This window comes from Bubalus bubalis, chromosome 20 (assembly GCF_019923935.1).
Source record: "Bubalus bubalis isolate 160015118507 breed Murrah chromosome 20, NDDB_SH_1, whole genome shotgun sequence".
Classification (NCBI taxonomy): Eukaryota; Metazoa; Chordata; class Mammalia; order Artiodactyla; family Bovidae; genus Bubalus; species Bubalus bubalis.
Genome location: NC_059176.1, coordinates 52917481 through 52931458, shown reverse-complemented (window position 1 = coordinate 52931458; position 13978 = coordinate 52917481). Strand labels below are relative to the sequence as shown.

General features: G+C 40.7%; 1 protein-coding gene across 2 annotated transcripts in view; it reads left to right on the top strand.

Annotated features, from left to right (window-relative positions):
• AGBL1 (AGBL carboxypeptidase 1) overlaps positions 1-13978 on the top strand; it is a 935290-nt gene that overhangs the window by 520955 nt on the left and 400357 nt on the right. For both annotated transcript variants that reach the window (XM_006072797.4, XM_045163819.1), the window contains 2 exons: positions 2320-2451; positions 10076-10252. In XM_006072797.4, coding sequence (XP_006072859.4) covers positions 2320-2451; positions 10076-10252 — 309 coding nt within the window. The remainder of the gene's footprint in view (positions 1-2319; positions 2452-10075; positions 10253-13978) is intronic.

Genomic DNA, 13978 nt, shown 5'->3' with positions numbered 1-13978 from the left:
TAAGGAAATTCTGTCTGTAAATGCATATGTTTTTACATTTTTTATTTTTATGCAATTTTATAGATTACTTTCCACATACTGTTATTACAAAATATTGACTATTTAACTGTGTTGCGCAATATATCCTTGAGCCTTGAGCCTATCTTATAAGATTGTTTGTTAGTTTTTGATCCTGTATGGGTATTGAATTTTATCAAACATTTTTATGCATCTATTATGATTATCATATTAGTTCTTTCTTTAGTCTATAAATGTAGTGAATCACATTGAATTATTTTTGATGTTGAAACAACCTAACTTTGCATTCTAGATTTTAACTAAATATTATACTGTATAATTTTTTCATTTTTGTTTTGAAATAATTTTAGGAAAGTTCCCCAAATAGACAATACCCATATATACTTCCCTTGTGGATCAGATGGTAAAGAATCTGCCTGCAATGCGGGAGACCTGGGTTCGATCACTGGGTGCGGAAGATCCCCTGGAGAAGGGAAAGGCTACCCACTCCAGTATTCTGGCCTGGAGAATCCCATGGACAGAGGAGCCTGGTGGGCTGCAGTCCATGGGGTTGCAAAGAGTCTGACACAACTGAAAAACTAAGCACACACATACATACTTCATCCACTTTCCCCTAATGCTAATGTTTTGCACAATTATGGTACAATTATCAAAACTGAAGGTTAATATTGGAACACTGCTATAAATGAAATGACAGAGTTCATATGGATTTCACAAGCTTTGCAGACCAATTTTTTTGTTTGTTTCAAGATTAATTCACAATCCTCATCATACTTAGATTTCATATTTCCTTAGTTTCTCCTCTGCGAGAATCCCTTACACATTCTTTGTCTTTCATGACCTCAATGATTTTAAAGAGTGCTAGTCATTTTTAAACTTTTCTTCAATATGAATTTTGTCACCGCGTCTGTTATTGGTGATGTTTACCTTGGTTACTTGGTTAAGGTAATGTCGGCCAGATTTCTCCATGGTAAAGTTATTGCTTTTCCTTCTGTAGTTAACATCTTGGAGGAGAGATTTTGACACTATGCAAATAATCCCTTTGCTCCACAAATCTTTATCATTAATTTTGGCATCCTTCTTGCCAGCAATTATTAAACGGTGTTCTAATGGTGATTTTCTATTTACTTCATTTCTTCTATATTTATTAATTGGAGTTTGTGTGGAAAAACTATTAAAGGTGATTTCTTTTTTTTTTTTAATTGAGGTACAGTTGCTTTACAATGTAGTGTTAGTTTCTGCTGTACAGCAAAGTGAATCAGCTGTATGTGTACATATGTCCCCTCCCTCTTAAGACTCCCTCCAAGCCTCCCCCCATCCATCTAGGTCATCACAGAGCACCGAGCTGAACTCCATGTACTATACAGCAGGTTCCCACTGACTCTGTTTTACACATGGCAGTGTATATATGTCAAACTCAACCTCCCAGTTCATTCCACCCCCTCAATTTCCCTGTGTCCACCCATCCATTCCTTACCTCTGAATTTCTATACCTGCCCTGCAGATAGTTTCATCTGTACATTTTCCTAGATTCCACAAATAAGTGTTAATATATGGTATTTGTTTTTCTCTTTCTGATTTTCATTCTACGTAATAGATTCTTGGTCCTGCTACATATAAAAGTTCTAATTTAAAACACTCCCTAACACCATACACAAAAATAAACTCAAAATAGATTAAAGCTAAATATAAAACCTGACACTGTAAAACTCTTAGAGGAAAACAGACAGTACACCCTTGGACATAAATCACAGCAAGATCTTTTCTGACCCACCTCCTAGAGTAACAAAAATAGAAAAATAAACAAATGGGACCTAATTAAACTTAAAAGCTTTTGCACAGCAAAGAACACCATAAATGATATGAAAAGACAACCCTCAGAATGGGAGAAAGTATTTTCAAACAAAGCAACTGACAAAGGATTTATTTCCAAACTGTACAATCTGCTTACAAAACTCAATATAAAAAAAATCAGTCAAAAACTGAATGGGAGATATAAATAGATATTTCTTAAAGGTTATTTCTTATTTCCTCTTCTGGTTTGGACCCTGTCTCCTCCCTCATCATAAGAAAACTTCTCAGAAGAGCTTTACATGAATTATATTTCTTTACATCCTGTTTGACCCTGAGGTCCTTCCAACCTAACTTCATCCTTGATAACTCTACCTACAGAACTCTTGCTGAAGTCGACAGTGGTCCCCATGTGTCTGGTTCTGCTAAGTAAACAGTATCTACCTAAGAAAGTTGACATTTTAAGCATATAAGAAACTAGCAGATTTAGTTTCTCTTTGGTCATTGCAGGTCTTCTGTGATTTCCATGGCCACTCCCAAAAGAAAAATGTATTCCTTTATGGCTGTAGCATAAAAGAGACCTTGTGGCAAGCAGAGGCTACTGCAGGTACATCGAATCTCTCGGAAGATGTCAGCTACCGGGTAAGTCATTAGGGGGAATGACATCAAAAATTTTGTGTCCAGATTCTTGCCTTTGAGACTTGCCTCAACCATTATTTTCCTGAATAAGCATTTTGATTATTTTAACTATAGGATTATAGCACAAGCAGGGTGAAGGCATGTGTATCTTTTCCTCACTTTTGATGAATAATGTCTTTCTACCTGGTTACTTTCAATTTTTTTTTTCCTGTATGATGTGATATAGTGATAGGAAACCTCATTTTAATTCCTGACTTTGTAATTATTAACTGTGTGACTATGATCCATTAACATCACCTCTCTGAACTGCCATTCTGTCACCTGTGAAACAAGGATAATGAAAATACTGCCCCTGTTATGTATTTACAGAAGGAACAAAATGATACTGAATTGGAAAGGATCTTAAATAAATATGAAGGGATGAAAAATATTAAGGCATTTCACCATCCACATCCCTCTGTGTGAGCATACTATAAAAAGTAGACAGTGATCCACTGAACCTAATTCTCTTTTTTTCTGGGTTCCAGTAGCTAGAGATCAGCTATCCCCACACTGAACTCAGATGAGGTTAAGGAGGGGAAAGGAAGGAAGGACTTCTTCCTGTTGGGATAAAGTAGACAAGCTGCTGCTTACTGGGTATTAGGAAGACGTAGAAGAGGTCAAGTTATCAAAAAAAAAAATAATAAATATAAATAAATAAAAATTGGCCTTTCTTTCAAATTTATACAGGAAAAGGAAAAAATGACTTGGAAAAACCTGGTTCACCTCCTCTGTCTTTCTCCTTTCCTTTGACACAGAACGCTTCATTTCTCATACTGTTGCTTAGTTGCTAAGTCATGTCTAACTCTTTGTGACCCCATGGACTGTAGTCTGCCAGGTTCCTCTGTCCATGGAATTTCCCAGGCAAGAATACTCTAGTGGGTTGCCATTTCCTTCTCCATGGAATCTTCCTGACCCAGGGATAGAACCCATGTCTCCCGAATCTCCTGCATTGGCAGGCAGATTCTTTACCACTGCACCACCTGGGAAGTCCATTTCTGATACTGCTGAGGATCAGCTATTTGCATTTTCCCCTCCACCAGGCAATTCTGTGACAACACCTGAGTGTCTTACAATTTAACTGAGTTCTAACACTGCCTACCTGGAGATAACATCAGATCTCTCAGGTTAAGGGCTCAGTCCCAGGAGATATCCCCCTACTTCAGATGCCAGTTGCAAGTAGTAGGTCCCCAGGTTACTCACAACTCCTGTCTGACTCAGCTACAAATCAAGGGTTTCCATGATCTCCTTCCCTTTGGGTCTGATTATTTCCTAGAATAGTTCATAGTATTCAAAGGAACACTTACTTACATTTCCCAGTTTAGTTAAGGATATGCTAAAGGATACAGGTTTTTTACTTAAAACAGTGCACAAAGTGAGAGTTTCCAGTTAAGTTTCATTGAGGACAAAATGAGGACTATAGCTTGGGAGATAGGACCCCAGATAATTCTGCAAAACTGCTCCAGAGAGGCAGAAGGGAAGGTCAGTATATATGTGATTTTAGTGAAGGGGTAATACATGCAATCAAACATCTTTTTTTTTTTTTTTTTTTGCAGAAGTTTTCTGCTAGTCATGAGGAGAATCGTCACCATGAAGAATTTTATGGTGCTTTTCTAGATATGAGGAGATACAAAAATTGAGTCCATAAAATTGCAGTAGCTCATGATTTAACCCTTGTAGAATTGGATGGCAAGTGGCAAACTGTCACTGACAAGATAAACAGCCATTTGAAAAGATATATAGATATGGGGGGCCCCAAGTTTCCATAAGTGTGGAATCGCAGTGGGGGTACATTACTTTCCAGTGTATGGAAGGCTTCACCAATCTGGAAGTTCCCCCCACTTGCATTCTATTTGGATTTTATGGAAACTTCTTCACATGGGCTTGACCATTTATTAACTCCATCTCTAATCTTTCACAGAGAAGTAGTGATCAGCCCTGATCCAGGAGTGATTCAGGAGCCCACCCAGAGTCCCCTTATTAGAAGCAAATATGCTCCTATTATTCTTATCACATAGGAATTTACAAGTGTTTTAGGAATCTCATGTCAGAACTGGGAATGAAGAGCCAATATATATAGTTCTTACTGCAGTTATGATATCACAATTATGATGGTACCAACCTCTTCTTAGGGGCTTCCCTTGTGGCTTAGATGGTAAAGAATCTGCTTGCAATTCAGGAGACCCAGGGTTAAGCCCCACTCCAGTATTCTTGCCTGGAGAATTCCATTGACAGAGGAGCCTGGTGGGCTACAGTCCATGGTGCCGCAAAGAGTCTCTCACAACTAAGAGACTACACTTTCACTTTCAACCACTTATTATTCAGGATATATGAATTTACTGAATATGAAATACCTTCAGGGTTAGTGAGTATGAAAAGGGGGAAAAAACCCACCAAACTTCTATTTCACCTGAAAATACTTCCCGTGTCCTGAATTGCTCCCCCCTCTTCATTTGTGCCTATTAGAAGCATAACTGCTATTGATCACTAGAATTCCCCCAAGGCTATTAATGCAGAAACAGCAGCTTATCTTCCATGTCCTATTTACTCTAAGGCTCAACCAGAGTACTGGTGATAAACTCAAGAAGCTTAACTGCATAATCTTACTTAGAAAACTAGCTTGGATTAAAACATTTCATCTTACCAGATCATGCTGACCTATATAAAATTATCTCTTATGAGTAGTACATCTTGAGTTAAAGAATCTATACTATCCAGCCTTAAATATAGAGTCACCACGAATTTTTGCTCTCTTTTTCCAAAAAAAAAGTTAACAATATTCATAAATAATGAGAAAACTTGCATCTTTTCCCAGGTGGCACAGTGGTAAAGTATCCATCTGCCAATGCAGGAGACACAAGAGATGCAGGTTCTATCCCTGTGCCGGAAAGATGCCCTAGAGGAGGAAATGGGAAACCACTTCAGTATTCTTGCCTGGAAAATTCCATGGACAGAGGATTCTGGTGGGCTACAGGCCATGGGTCGAAGAGTCAGACATGACTGAGCACACACACACAATAAAACTTACCCCAAAGACTTGTGATGATTGAATGAATTAATGAATGCAAAATGCATAGTAAGCATTCAGTGAAAAGCTATCTAGGAGAAGGCAATGGCAACCCACTCCAGTACTCTTGCCTGGAAAATCCCATGGATGGAGGAGCTTGGTAGGCTGCAGTCCATGGGGTTGCTAAGAGTCAGACACGACTGGGCGACTTCACTTTCACTTTTCACTTTCATGCGTTGGAGGAGGAAATGACAACCCACTCCAGTATTCTTGCCTGGAGAATCCCGGGACAGTGGGGCCTGGTGGGCTGCCATCTATGGGGTCGCACAGAGTCGGACACGACTGAAGCAACTTAGCAAGAACAACAACAACAATATCAATGTTTGGGAAACTGAAATTAGGTTTAAGACACAGAGAAAGTGTCCGGGGAAGAGTCGACTGTCCCAAGCCTTCTTTCCCCACTCAAGCTGGGGGATCCTAGGAATCATTGCAGTAAGTCTCCAGTGGATCAATTCATGTGTAGAGTTCATCAATTTCCTAATCATTTAAAAACAAAACATATCAAATCACCTCCAGTTATCCTAGCTATCATCATCTTCATTGCTCACCCTGACCTAGATCCATCTGTGTAAAATCAAAAAGGAAATAGAAAGACTTTACTGTAAATGAGATGGTGTGGCACCCATTATTTAATGAATGGATAAATTGCCACTGTAGAGGTGTAAAAGGATGTTCCCATTGCACTTCGTAAATTTCACATCCTCCAGGCTCCAAGGCTCCAGTAAAGAGATCATAGATTATGGAGTTTTCCAAATTCATGCCATTAATAGAGTGTGTGATTTTTTGGAGAGAGATATACTAGCTAAGAAAAGAAGATTCACTTAATTTAAGAAAGGAGAGATCATTTAAATGATGTCAGATTAAACTTTTTGCAACAAGGCAAAGCATTGATAAATTGAAATTATATTCAAGTATTCTCAATCACTTTAGTTGATAGAATAAACCTCGCTAAGGAGGCAAAAGAGCTGTATGCAGGAAACTAAAAGACACTGATAAAAGAAATCAATGATGACACACAAAAAATGGGGAGATATACCATGTTCTAGAATTGGAAGAATCAATATTGTGAAAATGACTGTACTACTCAAAGCAATCTACACATTCAATGCAATCCCTATCAAATTACCAACAGCTTTTTTCACAGAACTAGGACAAAACATTTTACAATTTGTATGGAAACAGTGGAAACAGTGGCTGACTTTATTTTTTGGGCTCCAAAATCACTGCAGATGGTGACTGCAGCCATGAAATTAAAAGACGCTTACTCCTTGGAAGGAAAGTTATGACCAACCTAGATAGCATATTCAAAAGCAGAGACATTACTTTGTCAACAAAGGTCCATCTAGTCAAGGCTATGGTTTTTCCAGTGGTCATGTATAGATGTGAGAGTTGGACTATAAAGAAAGCTGAGCACTGAAGAATTGATGCTGTTGAACTGTAGTGTTGGAAAAGACTCTTCAGTGCCCCCTTGGACTGCAAGGGGATCCAACCAGTCCATCCTAAAGGAGATCAGTTTTGGATGTTCATTGGAAGGACTGATGTTGAAGCTGAAATGCCAATACTTTGGCCACCTGATGTGAAGAGCTGACTCATTTGAAAAGACCCTGATGCTGGGAAAGATTGAGGGCAGGAAGAGAAGGGGATGACAGAGGATGAGATAGTTCGATGGCATCACTGACTCGATGGACATGGATTTGTGTGGACTCCCGGAGTTAGTGATGGACAGGGAGGCCTGGTGTGCTGCTGTTCATAAGGTCGCAAAGAGTCAGACATAACTGAGCAACTGAACTGAACTGAACTGATGGAAACAAAAATGACCACAAATAGCCAAAGCAATCTTGAGAAAGAAAAACATAGCTAGAGGGATCAGACTCCCCGACTTCAGACTATACAAAGCTATAGTTTTCAATACAGTATTGTACAGACTCAAAACTAGAAATGTTCTCTATTTATGTCTATTTAAGCAGTCATTTAAAGGCTTAGATAAGCAGAGTCTATTTTTTCCCATGAATAGTTTATGAAGTACTCCCTATAAGCAGCACTGATCCATGTGCAGAGAAGATACAGACCTGCTTTCATGGAACTTCTAGGCTTCAGAAGAGATTGAAAATAAGCAACTAGTTACATACAGAAAATTATGATGAACACTTTAAAGGAAAAACACAGTGTGAGGGATCATGGGAAAAGAGGGACAAGAATAATGTGTACTAAGTTGTGTATGACTCTTTCGGCCACATGGACTGTAGCCCACCAAGCTCCTCTGTGCATGGAATTTTCCAGGCAAGAATGCAGGAGTAAGTAGATATTTCCCACTCCAGGCGATCTTCCCAACCCAAGATCAAACCCACATCTCTTGTGTCTCCCACTTTGGCAGGAGGATTCTTTACTACTGGTGCCACATGGGAAGCTCCAAGAGTGGATGAGTGAGTGAGTGAAAGTCTCCCAGTCATGTCCAACTCTGTGACTGCATGGATTGTAGCCTGCCAGGCTCCACTGTTCATGAAAGGCTCCTCTGTTCATGGAATTCTCCAGGCCAGAATACTGAAGTGGGTAGCCATTCCTTCCTCTAAGGGATCTTCCTAATCCAGGGATTGAACCCAGGTCTCCCTCATTACAAGTGGATTCTTACCGTCTGAGCCACTAGGGAAGCCCAAGAATAAATACTGGAGTGGGTAGCCTATCCCTTCTCCAGTGGATCTTCCTGACCCAGGAATTGAACTGTAGTCTCCTGAATTGCAGGAGGATTCTTTACCAGCTGAGCTACCAGGGAAGCCCCCAAGAGTGGATAGATTAAATCAATTAGGAGGAATTGGAGAAACTCTGAGGATAACATTAATACTTCATTTCCCTTAAAATTATGATGCTATAGGTCTGGAGCCTATGTAGGAACTTAGAGATCATAGTAGATTGAATTAATAAACACATTAATATATACTTATGCCCAATGTTTTTATAATTAATTATATTAATCCTTATATTAATCTGATAGCTATGTTAAGCATGGGGACAGTAAGAACCAGAGATATTAAGAGATTTGCTCAATGCTCTAGAAATAAACAAAAACTGCATTTCTTGAAAAATAGTTCCTTAATTTATATTCTCATCCATTTGTTCTACTTCTCCAGCTTCTCCCAGCAATTTGTCCAAAGACTGACATTATACCATTTCTTATCTAATCTGTATACTTTTTTACTATGTGCTAATTTTTGGAGATTTTGCTAACACCAAAAGTGAGAGAACCCTCCGTGTTCATATCACAAAAGTTCTGAACTGTCCAAGTGTAGTATTGGTATACTATCAACTCTGGGATGCCATCCTTGGGGGTTGGGAAGGTCCAGGGGGCTAGTCGTCCCCTCTCTCTAGATAGACTAGGGTCTATCGATGCCTTCTGGCTTCCCTGGTGGTACGGTAGTAAAGAACCTGCCTCCCAATGCAGGAGAAGCAAGAGCCGCGGGTTCGATCTCTGGGTCAGGAAGGTCCCCTGTAATTGGAAATGGCAACCTGCTCCAGTATTCTTGCCTGGAAAATCCCATGGACAGAGTAATCTGGCAGGTACAGTCCATGGGGCTGCAGAGAGTCGGACATGACTAAAAAGACTGCACACACGCACAGGACATACAGTTACCTTCTAAATGGAAATTAAGTGACCTCATGTGGTATGTACGAATCCAGAGAGTATGGATTTCTATAAGTTTTATAATTGGCCTGACTTCAGATTTATAGATCAGAGGATGAGATTAAAAAGTTCATTTTGGCAGTTATACTCTTTCAGGAAAAAAAGTAACTTTATATGTGCTCCTGCTTAAGAAGCACCAGTGGTCCATATGTCTGAAATAAGTGAAAATCCAGCCAGAAAACAGGGAGTCTGGGTTGAGCCACTCTCTAAGTTTCAGGTCCCTGTGAAGTCCGTGGCTTCCCATGGGGCTCAGCACAGTAATGTATGAGGCTAGGTATATGTTGCAACACTGGTTCATAGTGATGCAGGACGATGAGGTTGAAAGATCATAGTCTTTGGAGTTGGCCATGTTGGCATTTGGATCCCATCCCACCCACTTTGTAGTTGAACTTAAGCTAATTCTTTCTGACTTTTCTAAGCTTCAGTTTCCTCATCTTTAAAATGAATAAAAGGGGCTTCCCAAGCGGCACAGTAGTTAAGAATCTGCCTGCCAATGCTGGAGACCTGGGTTCGATCCCTGGGTTAGGAAGATCCCCTGGAGAAGGATATGGAAACCCACTCCAGTATTCTTGCCTGGAGAATCCCATGGACAGAGGAGCCTGACGGGCTATAGTCAGTGGGGTCACAAGGAATCAGGCATGACTTAGCAACTAAACAGTAACAATAACTACAGAAGAGGATTTAAAAATTGGTACTCAATACTTAGGATTGATATAAGATTTATAGTTGCATATATTAAGTGTTTGATATATTCAGATGCTTAATACTAAGAAGTTATTATTTTTTTAATGATGCATAGATGCAATCCTCTGCAACTCACCATACTTTGATTTTCTTAATTGTAGACTCTTCCCAAAATCCTTGATAAACTCGCACCAGCATTTACCATGAGCAGCTGCAGCTTCCTTGTGGAGAAATCTCGGGCCTCCACAGCCCGGGTAGTGGTGTGGAGAGAGATGGGGGTGTCCAGAAGCTACACCATGGAGAGCAGCTACTGTGGTTGCAATCAGGGTCCCTATCAGGTATGTAAGGCTGTGGGATACCTCTGCTTTCTGTCCAGCAGCAATGCACCATGATGGAGAGCTATTGCATACCCATTGATCCTTCTGTCTAGTCTGAAAGAGGAAGAAGTCTCCAGGAAAGTCTGGCCTAGCACCCTTGATCTTGCAGAAGAGCTAGTTCAATGAATGCTTTCCCTGGCAGCACAATCTGTGTTGATCCTGGAAGCAATCTGTGGCTGCCTGCTGATTTGGTATTTCAATCGTCTGTCCTCTCCGATGAGTGGTAGGGAGCCACCTCAGACAGGCACCCCTGCCTTTTATGGAACCTCTTCCTGGCCCTGTTTTATGTATGAGAACATTTTCTTTCCTTTTGCAACACGCAGACCAGTCCCCGATGCATCATCAAAAAAGGCATAGCTCAGGGCGTCGATATTGTCGAGACATACATGGTTGGTGTTTCTCTGTCTTTTGTGTTCAGCGGCTCTCTGCTATCCTGCTGTCACAGAGTGGACAGAAGTGTATGCCTGATGCAGGTCTCCCCGAGATGAGCGGGCCTGGGACTCGTGTCTTAACGGCGAAGGAAAGGGCTGGAATGAATCATATTCTTCCTACAGCTGTATTATCTGTATGAGCAGCTGGGTAGCTCTGAGAGCTGCTTGTCCCACTCCCCCACTAGAGGACCGTAAATAAGGGGCATGGTGGCAGTGCCAGGGCAATAGCCTCTTCTAAATGTGTTAGGCAAGATGATAGACTACTCCTGGGTGACTTCTATTCAACCCTAAGTGTTCCTGGACCTTGCCAGCGTTAAAGCCCACCCCGTTGGCTCTGATCCTCTCCTGGAACCATTAGGAAGCACTTGGCATCTCCATGATCCGGTGCTTGTAGAAATCTGTTAGCCATCAAAGGCAGTTCAGGGAGTGACAGGTGGGTGATGAACATTATCTAACTTCCCATCTGCTCAGAGATATTTTTCAACATAGGGCTCCTGACCAACCAGTTTGACCTATCAATTCTGTTAAATCGTCAGTTTGTCTATAAACAGTGGCCTGAAGAATTGTTTTTATTACTGAATTAATAAACGATGAGAATGAATTAATCTTTATTTACAAACATCAATCTGATTCAGAGTAAAGACCTCCCTCTTCCAGTTAATGGCAGTACATTGCTTGCCTGTATTAACCTCTATGTTTCATGTATGAAATGCAGATAGTATTAAGGATTCCTCTCCTTCCTGATAACCCTGGAGGAGGAAATGGCAGCCCACTGCATATTCTTGCCTGGAGAATCCCATGGACAGAGGAGCCTGCCGGGCTGCAGTGCATGGGGTCACTAAGAGTCAGACACGCCTGAGCGACTGAGCACACACTCATGCTCCTTCCTGCCAGGCAACATTTTTGTAAAGGTCGAAAGAAAATACATAAACAAAAGTACTTGGGGGATTATTGCATTAGGATTCTGTTCACTCTCTTGACATTCAAAACCCATAGATAGGGTTGGGAAAAAAAAAAAAAAAAGTCTGGACTATTGTGACTCAAGAAGTTACGCTTCTAGACTTGTGCCTCTCTCGCCGTATGCTTCTTGATGGAAATGGGCCAGTCACTTGTTTAAAAGACAACTCCATGCATCCCTCACAGATTTATTGCATTGGTGACTTTCATTGACTTTGTTTCTCCAAGCACCAATTCAGGCTAACAGCTTCTAGTCACATAAGTATCAGTGCCATTCACAATAAATCAGCCAGACACTCAAAGGCGCTTGGAGCTGTTGTTTGAAAACTAAGTGACTCATAGGTTGAGGCCCTCACCAACACTCCATCTTTCAGGCAACACACACGGTGTCTGTTGGAAATGGCAAACAGTGAAAGAAGCTCTCCCAGTGGGATGGCTTTCAGATATGGACTCAGCATTGGTGCTGTGAAATTTTGCACATGGCCTTTGCACGGGGTCTCTATAAGGAAGCACCGAGAAGGAATGGGCTCAGAGAAAAGTCCTAACAGTGCCAGACCTGGCTTTGCTTTCAAGATCCTGTTCTGCATATGAAACACCTCTCTGAAAGGATTGGTTTTCCCTTTCCCTTTGTTTTTCTGCTCTTACAATTGTTGTTGAGTAACTGAGCAGAACTGCAGACTGAACAAGAGGATGGTGAGTAATTTTACATATTGGGGGGCCCCCTGGGGAAAGGAAGTTAGCCCAGAGTTGGGTGTTTCGGTGATTTTTGTCTGAGGTATATAATGAAATCTATGAGCTGTAAAGCTGTATAGAAATTTCAATCCTGAGCATACTGCAAATGATTTTTGTACTTTGAGAAGCCGAATCCCAGTTGAGTCCTGAGGTTATTATTCTAAGGTCATCTTTCCATTTTTTTTTTGTTTAGCATTACCATTTATCCAAAGATGGAGGGTGCTTAAACACCCCCATGAGGGGCATTCCTTCCTTCCTTCATAAGAATATAAATATTTTTGTAGTTTCTCTGGTTAATGCAGCTTTAAAGTAGTTCCAATCATTTCTCCCAGCACACTAAGTATCTGATTTGTTAGTATTGAAATGAAATATCATTTCTTACAGTGACATTTATGTTGGAACAACACTGAAGCATATAAACTCTCACCTTCTAATAATTATTAATACTATGATATTTTCCCTTCTATTTTCCAGTCTATAGTTGACTAATGTTGAAAAAAAAATTCTCCTTTTTTTTTTTTTCCTTTTGAAACATAGCCTCTACTGCTAGGTTATATGCTCTGATCCATAATTTGTATTTAATATGGAGGTCCCACCCACTGAGAGATTTACTTGTCTTTGGACTGGCCCAAAGCTGTGGAGACTGTTGAGAGGAAAAGCCTAAGTGAAATGATGCATCCTTTGGAGGCTTATTTTTTAAGTCACTCAGCCTATGTGGACAGCTGTGTGCTTTACACTGAGTGTTTGTGACTTGGAGTCACATGCATGGTGTGTTTGCATATTCAAAAGCTGATGACTGGGTCCCCGGGGGCTGCTTGTGGATTTGGAGGCTAATGTGAACACTCCCACCCAAACAGGCTGTTGACAGGCTCCTTGGCAGTGTTGCTGACTCCTGGGATGGCCAGGAGGGTCTTAGTCAGAGGAAGGACAGAAGATGGGTGACTCAGCTGAGGTTTGAAGAGTGACTCAACTGCATGTTGACAAGCGCTACCTGCCAGCTGCTTGCCCTGTACTGTGGACTCCCCAGCTATCCATCCTCTTTACCACCAACAGAGAGATATTTCAGGAACCCCAGCCTATTCAAATCATAGTACTGCCCATTACCCATCATTCTGTTTAGAAAAAATCCAAACTTCTCATCATGAGGGAGGCCAACTCCTCACCATCAGTGTGAGGCCTTTGACAGCCTCCTCATTCATTATTTTTAAAGATTTTTTAAAACTCCTTTTTAACATTTACTTTTAACTGAAGAATACTTACAATATTGTGTTGGTTTCTGACATACATCAACATGGATCAGTCATAGGTACACATATGTCCCCTCCCTCTTGGGCCTCTTTTCCACTTCCCACTCCCTCCCACGCCTCTAGATTGTCAGAGAATCCCAGTTTCAGTTCCTTGAGTCATACAGCAAGTTCCCACTGGCTATCTACATATATGCTTAGAATCTGTGTTTCCATGCTACTCTTTTTTTAAAAAGATTTTTTTTGATGTAGATCATTTTTAAAGGCTTTATTGAATTTCTTACAGTATTGCTTCTGGTTTAAGCTTTTCGGCTTTTTGGCTG